This window comes from Elephantulus edwardii, unplaced genomic scaffold (assembly GCF_000299155.1).
Source record: "Elephantulus edwardii isolate Elephantulus edwardi_28Jun2011 unplaced genomic scaffold, EleEdw1.0 scaffold00080, whole genome shotgun sequence".
NCBI lineage: Eukaryota > Metazoa > Chordata > Mammalia > Macroscelidea > Macroscelididae > Elephantulus > Elephantulus edwardii.
The window spans coordinates 6466226-6477984 of NW_006399830.1; the positions used below are offsets into that span (position 1 = coordinate 6466226).

Sequence of the window (11759 nt, forward strand, 5' to 3'; positions counted from 1 at the left end):
AAGAAATCTCTAAAATGAAAATATTCAATTTTTAACAAATTACTAATTTTTTCTACTAGTTAATTTACAAAATTCAAATATAAATTTGAAAAATTCTTTAAGTTAAAAATATTTTCTTTGTATTCTTTAGAAGAAAATCTTCATACTAATCTGATTGTCCATATAACAAATTAAAGACAGCCATATAGTAGTCTCAAAATAGCACAGAAGTGTCAATTTTAATGCTATAAAGTAACTTATTTCCTCTAAACCATCACTGAATAATTCTAAATAATACAACAAAACATTGAAAACCCTCAGTAGCCATCCTAAGAATTAAACCATCTTCTTTGATTTCTTCTTCTCTGCATCTTCTTTTCCCCTTTCTATTTCAGTTACTTGTAATTCAATTTCTTTAGCACTAAACATCTTCAAAGGTTGATTTCTTCTTATTAGAGCAAGTTCAATGTTTTTTCCACCAGACTGGACAACTTCTAGCAAAGCTCTTATTGCTAATTTGATAGCTTCATTGTCGTTTGCCATGGCGTCTTCTGTGTAATTCTTTTCAAGAAATTCTCTCACAATTTTCGCACTTCGGCCTATTGCATTTGCCTTCCAAGCATGGTAAGTACCAGAAGGATCTGTCTGATACAATCTTGGGATACCATCATCATCAAAACCTACAATTAAGGCAGAAAAACCAAAAGGTCTTCTTCCATTGCTCTGAGTATATCTCTGCTTTAGAGTTGCTATGAAGCGAATTATGTACTCTACAGTGACTGGGTCTTCCACTGTAAGTTTATGACTCTGGCACTCCACACGGGCTCTGTTTATTACTACTCTAGCATCAGCTGTTAGTCCTGCAAAAGCCATGCAGACATGGTCATCAAGGGCACATACTTTTCTCACAGTTCTTTCATCCTGAAGTTTGGCAACAGATTTTTTTTCAACTCCAAGCACAACTATATTGGTAACTGGAATTCCAACCGCCGTGGACCCCTTCTTCACCGCCTCCTGGGCATATTCCACTTGGAAGAGGTGTCCATCGGGCGAGAAGACCGTGATGGCTCGGTCGTACCGCGAAGCCATTGAGCTGGACTCCGAAGAGCACAGAGACGAGGCCTACCTACCATTGGTTCCTAATCATATACTGTTGTTGTTAAGTGCCGACTCATAGCGACCCTATTAACGAAAGTCCTCAAATACTTTGTGTGACTTTCATCCTTTCTCCAGGTTCATAGGGTTTCAGGAGGCAAGCTGTTAATAGAAGTGGATGCCACTCCTGCTTCCAAACTTGTTTTAATCGGGAAACTCCACCAAACACTGTCCACCATGGGTAACCATTATTGCATTTGACACCTACCTCAGTGTCAGTGTTCAGCTTCACAGCAACCACAAGTTACCTCTGTACGGCAAATGGACACACTAGGGCTGTATGACCTAGAAGAATGTTTGACCAACAACAATTAAAAAAGAAAAATAATATACTACTTCCTGAAATTTTTAAATGTCAACTAGCTGTTTTTGTATAGTGACATTTTATTTTCATTTTCTTTTTATATTTCCTGTGTCATTCAAGATTTTGTCCATAGAATCTTTCAGTATTGCATTTCAAGGTTTGCTTTTTCTCTGAAATTCTTTCAGTGTAAGAAATGTGCTTCCCTTGGCTTTTCTAACTCCAAGTCTTTGTACCTTTCATTATACTTTGTCTTCTCGAGCTGCCCTGTGAAATCCCCTTCTCACCCCTCTCATCATTTCTTCCTTTTGCTTTAGCTGCTCTGTATTCTGGAGTATGTTTCAGAGTCTCTTCTGACACCCTTTTGGACTTTCTTTTTATGGACCTTTGTTTCCTGTATGATGTCCTTGAAAGCATCTTAGTACTAACTCATCTGACTTGATGATTAGCAGTACATCAGATCCTTCCTCATAAGGGGCTTTAAATTCAGTTGGAATATACTCAAGGCTGTACTTGGGCTCACGGCTTGAAGTTTCCTATGAGTGGTTGATAATCTTGTCCACAGTCAGCCTTTTACTTTGTTCTCAGACTGACAATATGAGCTTCTCCATTGTCTCTTTCCACATACATAGTTTATTTGATTCCTGTGTATGCCATCTGGTTAAGGTCATGTATATATTGTTGAGGTTTTTTTTATTCATTGTTGCACATTTTCTCCCCCCCCCCCGCCCACCCAATCCCACAAGGCTTTCCTTGCTCCAGATTGTTGTCTTATATATAATATTGTATATGTTGTTGGAAAGAGACATTTGCTTTGGAGAAGTTATTGGCAAGGTGAAAGTATCATGTTGCCACTGTTGTTTCTGTCACCGATTTTCCAACTGCCAGTCTGCCTTTGTTTCCAGCTTTTGCATTTCCATCACCACTGATGATCAGTGTACCTTCAGACTGCAGAGTTTGGGAGAATCTCCAGTTTCTTCACCTTTGGCCTTAATGGCTGGTGTGGAAAATTGTGTAGTGTTAGTTGTATTGGCTCGTCTTGTTAGCATGTGGATATTACCTTGTCACTGACAGTGTTGGACTTCAGGAAGATCTTGGAATGTTCTTTTTAATGATGAATGCAACACCTTTTCTCTTCATTTTATCATCTCCAGCATAGTAGTCTGTAGGATTACGCTGTGCAGGATGACCATTTTAGCTCACTAACGCCCAAGACACAGTGACTGTCCCAGTGCATGTCAGAGGTCATGAAGGTGGCACAGGGCAGGGTTCTAGTCACTGTGAGTCGAAGTCGACTTGAAGGCACCTGTCAGCAGTGGTGCCTAAGATACCGATCATTATGCATTCCATTTCATTTCTGTTGACTTTCATTTTTCCTAGGTTCAGAATTCTCCGTTCTGAATAATAATGAGCATTTGCAGCTGTTTCATCTCATTTTGAGTCATATCATATCAGCAGATGAAGCTCCTAAAAGCTTTGCTCCATCTATGTTAGGAAGGTCAGCTCTCCTTTGAGGACTCATTTCTGGCTAGTTGGGTTTTTTGAGTCCCTTCCAGCCAGAGGCACATCTCTTAGCACTGTCAGTATTCTGCTCTCACAGGGTGTTCCCTGGTCAGTTTTTTGAAGTAGACCAAAGTTCGCTCTTTCTACTCTTACTCTAGAAGCTATGCTGAAACTGGTCCACCCTGGGTGACCCAGTTGGTATTTAAAATACTCTTGTCTAATTTTTTTATAATCCTTTTTTTCATTGTTGAACATATTTTTCTTGCCTAGCTCACCCCACAGTGCACTCCTTGTTCCACATTGTTGTCATATATATAATGACTAATTGTATATTCCTTTTGGACAGTCCGCAGTGTTCATTATCCCCTCTTTTCCCATTCTCTTCTCAGCCCTCCTTGTCAGTCCTGTCTAATAATAGCAGTGTTATGCAGTGTTTGTTATTTTGTGACTGAAATATTTCACTCAGCATAATGTTCTCAAGGATCCCCCATGCTGTGTAATGTTTTACTATTTCATTGTTTTTCAGTGCTGCGTAGTATTCTTCAGTAAATGTAAAATAGTTTTTCTGTCCATTCTTTTGTTGGTGCACACTTGGGTTGCTTCCATCTCTTTGCTGTTGTGACTAATGCCCCAGTAAACATGCGTGTGCATACATCCGTTTGAGTGTGGCTCTGGTTTCTTGAGGGCATATTCCCAGCAATAGAATTGCTGGGTCAAATGGTATGTCTGTTTCAAACTTTTTTTTTTTTTTCATTTTTATGTGTGTGTACTGTCAAATAGATCTGACTGGTACAGGAGGAGATTGTCCCTCCTTCCTCGGCGGAGCATCTGGTGGATTTGAACCTTGAGTCTCTGGGATTGCAGTGCAGCTTCTTGCCACTAGGCCACCAGAGCTCCCCGTGTTTCAAACTTTTTGAGAGAGCTAGCACCAGACCAGGAAAACTTCCACAGCAACACAAGCTACCACAGTGACAGACAGCAGTGGGAACCAAAATGTAGACATTCCTATTTCAGAAACAGCAGAAAGGATAGAGGCAGAAACAACAGAAGAGCAGGTTGTGGTTGCCTCTGGGCATCAGAACTGAGCCTTGAAACACCATGGTTCAGCTTGTGCACTTACTACTTTGGTAAATGAATGTTGTCGTTGCTTCAGTTTCCACATTATTTTCCAGGCACTTTTTATCCTGTGTGACTCACTAGGCCTGGACCAGAACTTTGGTAACTTGGCACGTGTGCCTAGTTATTTGTAAGGGCGGTGGTGATAAGCATTTGAATTCCTTTGTTGAGTGAGGAGAGCTGAGAAGCTGAATTGCCTGTAGTCACTTCTGTCTCCACTCTTGTTCTCACTGGGCTTTGTGAGCTTTCCGTAGTAGCCAGGCTTGATCATAAATAAGCTTTTGTCACTTTGCTGCTTCACAGCCTGTGGATATCTTCACACTACAATTAAAATAAAGCTCAAATTCTGTGTCTTAGCCTGCCGACAAGGCCTTAATTAAGTGCCTCGACTGGTGCCTGACTCTCTGCCCCTCTCCCCCAGCGCTGTGTCTCAGCCTCAACAGCACACCCAGCCTAGGGCCCTCTAGTGGTGCAGCCCATAGACAGTTGTGCTGCCAACACAAAGGCTTTACTTCTCTGGAGTTTTCAGTCAGCCAGCTGCTCACTGAGAAAGAGACAGACGGCTTTTCTAGTGTGATTTGCAGCCTTGGAAGCCCCCTGGAGGGTCAGCTAGGAATCGGAACTGACTAGGCGGCAGTGACAGCGAGCTCCTAGCGAGGAGTCTTCTTGGAGGAGGGGGGTGAGAGGACATAAGAGGGTGTGAGATTTAAGTGAATGTGCATTGGTTTTCCATCCAACAATTCATGCTCATTATGTTCTGTGACATTGACTACAGCCCAGGTGTTGTAACAGCACTTTCCCATTTCCACTCCTCCTCCTTCCTGTCACTTTATGCCATCTGCACCTTCTCCCTAGGCACAGGCTGCACTGGTGCTCTTGGGTGGTAAGAGTTCTAAGGATCGTGTGGTGCTGCTGGCCGCCTGTCATCCTGTTGTTTGGCTGGAAAGTTGCGTCCCAGATGCTTGAGGCTTGAAGAAGGCCTTAGGGCTGCCACCAGTCTTTATGAGACCAGTAAGCATGATCTTTTTGAGAACTTGAAGTTTGGGTCCTCACTTGTCTCTCGCTCTGTCAGGGGCCCTTCCCTTGTGGTCCTTTCTGGAACATTCCGCAGGAACAGTGACTGTACGCGGCATTCTTCCTGCTGTCTTCATGACCTGTTTGGGTTTTTTCTGGATCGTGTAAGGGAGCACTGCTGGTGTATACAACAGCACTTCCAGGGGAGAAAGCTGGGCAGTCTCCCCCGTACAGTTTACAGCCTCGGAAACCCAGCGGAGGGTCTGCCATGAGTCATTCCCAACACAACAGCAGTGAGAGAGAAAGAAAGCGTATATAGAAACCTCATGTTGACATTAGGCTGTAGTCTTTTAAATATGTACAATAGCATTTTAGAAGATCTGAAATATTCTGGGAATTCCCAAAGTCTGGCAGACCCTAGTGATCATGTACTTTTGGAAAGGCGGTGCTGGTAGACTTGCTTGATGCAAGATTGCCAGAAACCTTTGCTTCCTGAAAATACAGAAATCAGTGTCTGTAAAGTGCAATAAAAGGAGGTCTGCCTCTGAACCAAAGTTCAGGTTTTATTGATATGCTTTAATACCGATGGACTAAGCAAGCAAGGTGGTTTTCTTATTGGTGTTTAAAAAACATCCATATTCAAATAAAAAAATAATTTAAAAAAAAAAAGAAAGGGGAGCTCTGGTGGCCTAGTGGAAAGAAGCTGCACTGCAATCCCAGAGGAGCACGGTTCGAATCCACCAGATGCTCTGCCAGGAAAGGAGGGACAATCTCCTCCTGTACCAGTCAGATCTGATTTGACGGTACGCGCACACACACAAATAATAAAATTTAAAAAAAATTAAAAAAAATCCATATTCAGATTATCTTCAAAGGGTTTTTTCTAGACTAAATATTAGATTAAGATTTGAAGAACATTTTAGTACATCAGTGTTTTAATGATTCTTTTGCAAAATAGGAAAATAATACTCTTAATATGTTCAGCGTAACATTTGACATTATACCACAGTGAAAAGGAATGGGACCTGCAAGGGTGTGTGGCGGGCCAGCCTTCTGTGTTGCATTGCTGATGGTGTCCTGCGTGTGGAGGACATGGTTCCAGGGTGTAGTCTGGTGGTTTGTCAGGAGGCATCAGTCGAGCTGATGTGTTCTGGATGGACAAGTAGGAGAACTGAAACTGGTTGTTTTAACTGGGAATTATTTCACTGCACATGACACTTTAGAGTTCATCTTAAGACTTTGGGCTTTCACAGCTGGTCTGGGAGGAGGTTGCCGCTGGTCAGGGAGCCCCTAAACATCTCACAGTGCACCAGACAGCCTCGTACGTGGAAGAGGGTGGTCATGTGTGGTTCTGACTCAGAGTGACCTCAGGGTCAGCAGAATGAAGCACTGTCCCGCTCTGCACCCTCCTTACAGTTGTTCTGTTTGAGCCCGTTGTTGCAGCCACTGGCTGTCTTGCTGAGGGTCTTGCTCTAGCTCACTGACCCTCTACTTTGCCAGGCATGATAACCATCTCCAGGGACTCATCCCTCCTGAGGACATGCATGTGGGATGAAGTCCCCCAGGATGGCAGTGCTGTCATTGCTGACAAGCTCTGGCAGAAACCGAGGGGCTGTCAGAGCACAGACCCACCCCTCACCCCATCCCACTCCACCACCATCTTGCCTTCAGAGGAGACTTTCTTATAATAACTTAAAATGTAGACATTCACCTGGGTCTGTGAGTTAGAGAAAATTAGAGTCATTCATTTTGGGGTCATTATTTACAAACACATGGGATACTGAGATCTAGTGGCCTGGCTTCCTGTTTACGGTGAATCACTCTTTAGAGAGAGGGCATGTAAGAAATACGGCAACTGAGGTAGATTTTAAAATGTTAGATTTTCTAACATCACATTTTTTAAACTAAAATAGGCTGGTTTTCCTTATTTTGCAGATGGGGCCGAGGATTTGGCCTTTTGGGTTCCATTTTTGGAAAAGATGGTGTATTAAACCAGCCAAACAGTGTCTTTGGACTTATATTTTATATACTACAATTATTACTTGGTAAGTATTTCTGTAGCACTCTAAAAATAAGTTTGTTTTGTCCTGTTCTATGTAGTGCTTTGTATCTTTGTCCTAAAGTATGTCTTAATATCATATTAATGCATCTGTTGCATATGGTAATGGTAGAAGCAGCTCTTGTCATGTGACAGCTTGATTCACTGAGATTTCATTGTTGATCATACTCAAGAATAACAGCATTCCACAGGTCCAGAAGGAGCAGTTCCATCCACCAAACTGAAGACTCAAGGTTTCTTCTAAAGCTTCGTCCCTGTTAGCAATTTTAGAATACTGTGCCATGAAAAAGCATTAGACGTGAATGATAGTCCTACTAACCCCACTGCCTCTCCATGACCTTTTCCATACTCCACAGCTTGTTTTGGTTTCCATATGATTTTATATTTGGCTGTCCTGGTAAGTATTTTGTCACTGTTGACATTTAATTTATTAGGTTCTCAGTAAGGCTTCAGTGGACAACTTTGTTTAAAGTCCAGCCCTTCTTCTGAATTATTTGCACAAAATGAGTTCTTAGGCATGAAGTTAAAAGTGCAATGACTTTTTTTTTTAATGGATCTTCTTTTTTTTTTTTTTTCATGAGAAAAATTTATATTTAGAATTAGCCCGCTGGACTCAGTTTAGATGATCCCAATTTTGTTGGCAACATCCAAAGCATCATAATCAGGAGCAAGTCGAACATAGGCCTTCTTCTCTCCATCAGGCCTAATCAAAGTGTTGACCTTAATCACATCAGAGCTTCTTTACAGCTTGTTTAATTTGGTGCTTATTGGCCTTGACATCCACAATGAACACAAGTGTGTTGTTATCTTCTATCTTCTTCATAGCTGACTCAGTGGTCAGAAAAAATTTGATGATGGCATAGTGGTCAAGCTTGTTTCTCCTGGGGGCGCTCTTCCGGGGGTATTTGGGCTGCCGTGGGAGTCTCAGCGTCTTAGGCCGCCGGAAGGTGGGTGACGTGCGGATCTTTTTTTTTTTGGCTGTGGACGCCCTTCAGGACTGCCTTCTTGGCATTTAATGCTTTTGCTTTGGCTTCAGTTTTGGGAGGGGCAGGGGCTTCCTTCTTGGCTTTCGGCGCCATCTTCGTAGAAAGAATGGATCTTAACAAATAATGCCAAATTGCTTTCTCCTCACCTGTCTAGGATATTTTTTTTCCCCTTGTCTACTGTCAAATCTGATCCAACTGTCACAAGAGGAGATTGCCCCTCCTTCTCCAGCGGAGCATCTGGTGGATTCGAACTGCACATCTTCACGATTGCAGCACAGCTTCTTGCCACTAGGCCACCAGAGTTCTCTTCTAAGATTTTTTTTTAAGTGTCATCAAGGTTCATTTGTTTTAATTCACTTACTTACTGGGCTTCTTAATTTTACTCTAATTTTCCTTTTATTGCCAGTTTAGTTATAGTGCTCTTGCTAACAGACCTTTTTCATGTTTGCTACAAATATTTTGCCAGTTCTTTTTCAGATTTTTTGATTGTTTTTATGTCAGTTTCATGAGTTATCATTGTAGAAAAGTTTTCCACTTTCAGAACTCAAGCCATCATTCTTGCCTTTGGATTTTAGCCATTAATATTTTATTCTGTTGGCAGCCTGCTCGTCCATATCACAGGTGACTGTGATGAAGCAGATTTGTATTATGAAGCCTAGAGCTCTCCCAATTCTGTGTCTGTGCATTTATCCTGAAGAAATGCAAAGGTGTATGCACAAGGAGAGTTGGAGAGTCCAGTTTAAAAATAGATAAACACTGCAAATAGTTTAATAATAGGTCATGTTAGATACTCGCAAATACGATAGAGCCATTAAAAGAGAAGAGCAGGTCTATCAAAATATAATTTAAAACTGGTCAGTGAACAGTTTAAAAATAATATATTTTAGGGCATTATGGTTATCATAAGAGTTTGGAATGGGAGTACTGGGGTGAGGGTGGGAGGGTGTGGGGGGATTGTGTGCCAATGAAGGAGTTTTTCTTTTGCTTTTAAAGAAGGGTGGGGTAGGGGGGAGAAAAGTGCAACAATAAATGAATGGAAATCCACAATCTCTGTAAATGTTCATTGAAATTAATAATAATAATAATAAAAGAATCTTTAAAAAGAACCTGGTCAGTGAGATAGTGACATAGTAACATAGTGAGTAGGAGTATATGTGCATATAGGGGTTTGGTTGTTTCCTTGGTGAGGAGCGGTTTACCACTTTTTATTCTAGATATTTCTATTTTGCCTGGATTTCTAAGGAGCAATATAAAGCCCCAATACAAGACAGTCATATATATATATAGAAATAGTAATATAAGATAGGATAGTTAAAATAGTTAACATTCAGTTTATATTAGTTTTTTAATTTTTTTTTAAAGTAAAACAAAGGAATTTATTATCAGCTCTTGGACAGGTTCACACCCTCAGGCCAGAGGGAGGCAGTAGGAATGGAAAGCCTAGCTAGGGAAAGTTACCACAAAGGTTTTATGTGTGTGTAGGGATGTATGCTGATCTACTTGGTGGTCATCAGTTTTTGATTTCTAATTCATGTAACATGTGTCTTATGTATTTTTTTCCATTCACAGTTTATAAAGCTCTCCCCCCCCCCAGGCCTCAGTTAATACTTCACACACATTTTTAATACCAGTGTCTTTCAGCAGAGTGTCGTGTGAGCCCTTCCAGTAGTTTTCCAGGGACACGTTGGTGTCATTCTCTTCTAGTTAACATTTTAAACTTAATTCTCCCATAGGTAATACACTGGCATGGTTCAAAAAGCAACAACTAGAACATTCAGTGAAAAATCTCCCCGTCACCCTTCTCTCCCCTTGCCCAGTTTCCGCTTCCCACTGTCCCTCACCCCCGACAAGGCAGCATTTTCCCTTTTTATTCATCTGGAGTTTTAGCTTAGGTGGTGGTATTGTTAGGTGCTATCGAGTCACTTGCAACTCATAGCAACCCTGTGTACAACAGCTCTGAGCCGAAAATACAACTATATTAATTCTTAATATATATTCTTAACTATATATCTTAATTCTCCTCTTAACATGTTCAACAATATGCTGTCTGCACATCCTAGCCATGAGGGAGGGAGGACAGGTAGACCAAATGAGCTTATTTGTGCTTGTTACCTTGTTTAAACCTCCCCATTGTCTTCGGAGGGGAGTGAGAATTCCACTTTTACAGTTCATGTCCTTTTGAAATTAGATAAAATTTAGAGTGACAGCATTGATTTTTAAGGTTGTGGATAAAATTGAAAGTTTAACATTAACTTTTGGAGGTAAGATATTTTTAACATAGGTCAAGGGTCAGCACATTTTTTTCTGTAAAGGGTCAGGCAGAAAATAATTTGGGCTTTGTAAGTTGTGGCATCTATTCATCTCTGCCATTATATTGTGAAAGTAGCCCAAACAATTAATAAATCAGTGAACGTGGCTGAGTTCTAATCAAACTTTAAGAGAAACAAGTTGTGGGCTAGATGTGCTCATCTCCAGCAACACTAATTCCAAATCAAAAGCCTGTTGCCCTTGAGTCGATTCCAATTCATAGTTTATTAAGTCATTATTAGCTGTCCCAGGGGGTAAGGCAGGCTCCTGTGACCAAGCCACAGCCCACTGGCTGTTTCTCATTACCATTTCCCAGCAAGCACTAGGGATTTCTGTTTCCTAATTAACCTCTTTAAACTTACTACCACATGTTTGGGGTTTGTTTTTTCCTTAGTCATCTTCTCCTTATACCATTAACTGTTGGCTAAAGGTTCCTTCTTCTCTAGTCTTGAAAATAGGTGCACATTTTTCATACTAGTGGCTGCGGGAGTTTACAACACTGCGTGTGTGGAGATGTCGGAGAAAGTCAGGGCTTCTGGCAGCCTTCTGTCTGTCCCCCAGCTCAGGCTTAGCGTGCACAGTGGCCTTTTTTCTAGTTCTCGGCTGACTTCCACTTGGCCACATGGGGTTTGCCGTGTACACACCCTTTCCGAAACAGTGACTACACCCTATTTATTCTTCTAATTTCAGCCCTTTGTTGGGGTGGTTATTTGCCATCATGGATACTTGAGAAGCCTGGTGCACACTGGCTCAGTGCTCAGCTGCTAAACAAATGGTTGATGGTTTGAACCCACCCATCGGTTCCATGAAGAAAGACCTGGTGCCCTGTGTTTGTAGACCACAGCCGAGGAAGCCCTGAGCGCTCTGCTCTGCCACATGGGTTGCTGGGAGTTGAGATCAACCAGACAGCACACAGCAGTGTGGAAACAGAAAAATGAACTTGCTCCCCACAGGTGGAGGGCCTGGGATGAGGCGCTAGCAGGGAGGGTCTCCCCGAGGTCTCCAGCTGGGAAGAGAAGGCTGTGCTCCTTACATCCTCTTTCTCATCAGGAGAGCTGCAGCTGTCAGTCTTATAAATTGGCTTCACTGGACGATGTGATTGGAAGATAGCTTGCTTTCCTGGCATGCATGCCCTCACACACCGCTGTAAGATGTAGGGGACAAGAGGTGATCAGAACACTTCAGGCAAAAGCTGTGACCAACCTGCCAGTGTCGGGCCTGCAGAGTCCTCCTGTGGGGTCTTGACAAAGCAGACTGTCTCCTCTGTTCTGTGGGTGTCACAGACAGGCCAGCAGCCAGTCCCGGCATGCCGGGGGGGGGGGGGGGGGGGAGGTGGGAA

The 11759-nt window shown here is 42.1% G+C and overlaps 1 protein-coding gene across 1 annotated transcript; it reads right to left on the minus strand.

Moving 5' to 3' along the window:
• Nucleotides 1-136: 136 nt before the first annotated feature.
• On the minus strand, nt 137-1077 carry LOC102850172 (proteasome subunit alpha type-7-like). The gene has a single exon (XM_006889650.1). The coding sequence runs from the start codon at nt 1066-1068 to the stop codon at nt 316-318; it is 753 nt and encodes a 250-aa protein (XP_006889712.1). The 5' UTR covers nt 1069-1077; the 3' UTR covers nt 137-315.
• Between the last annotated feature and the right edge of the window lie 10682 nt (nt 1078-11759).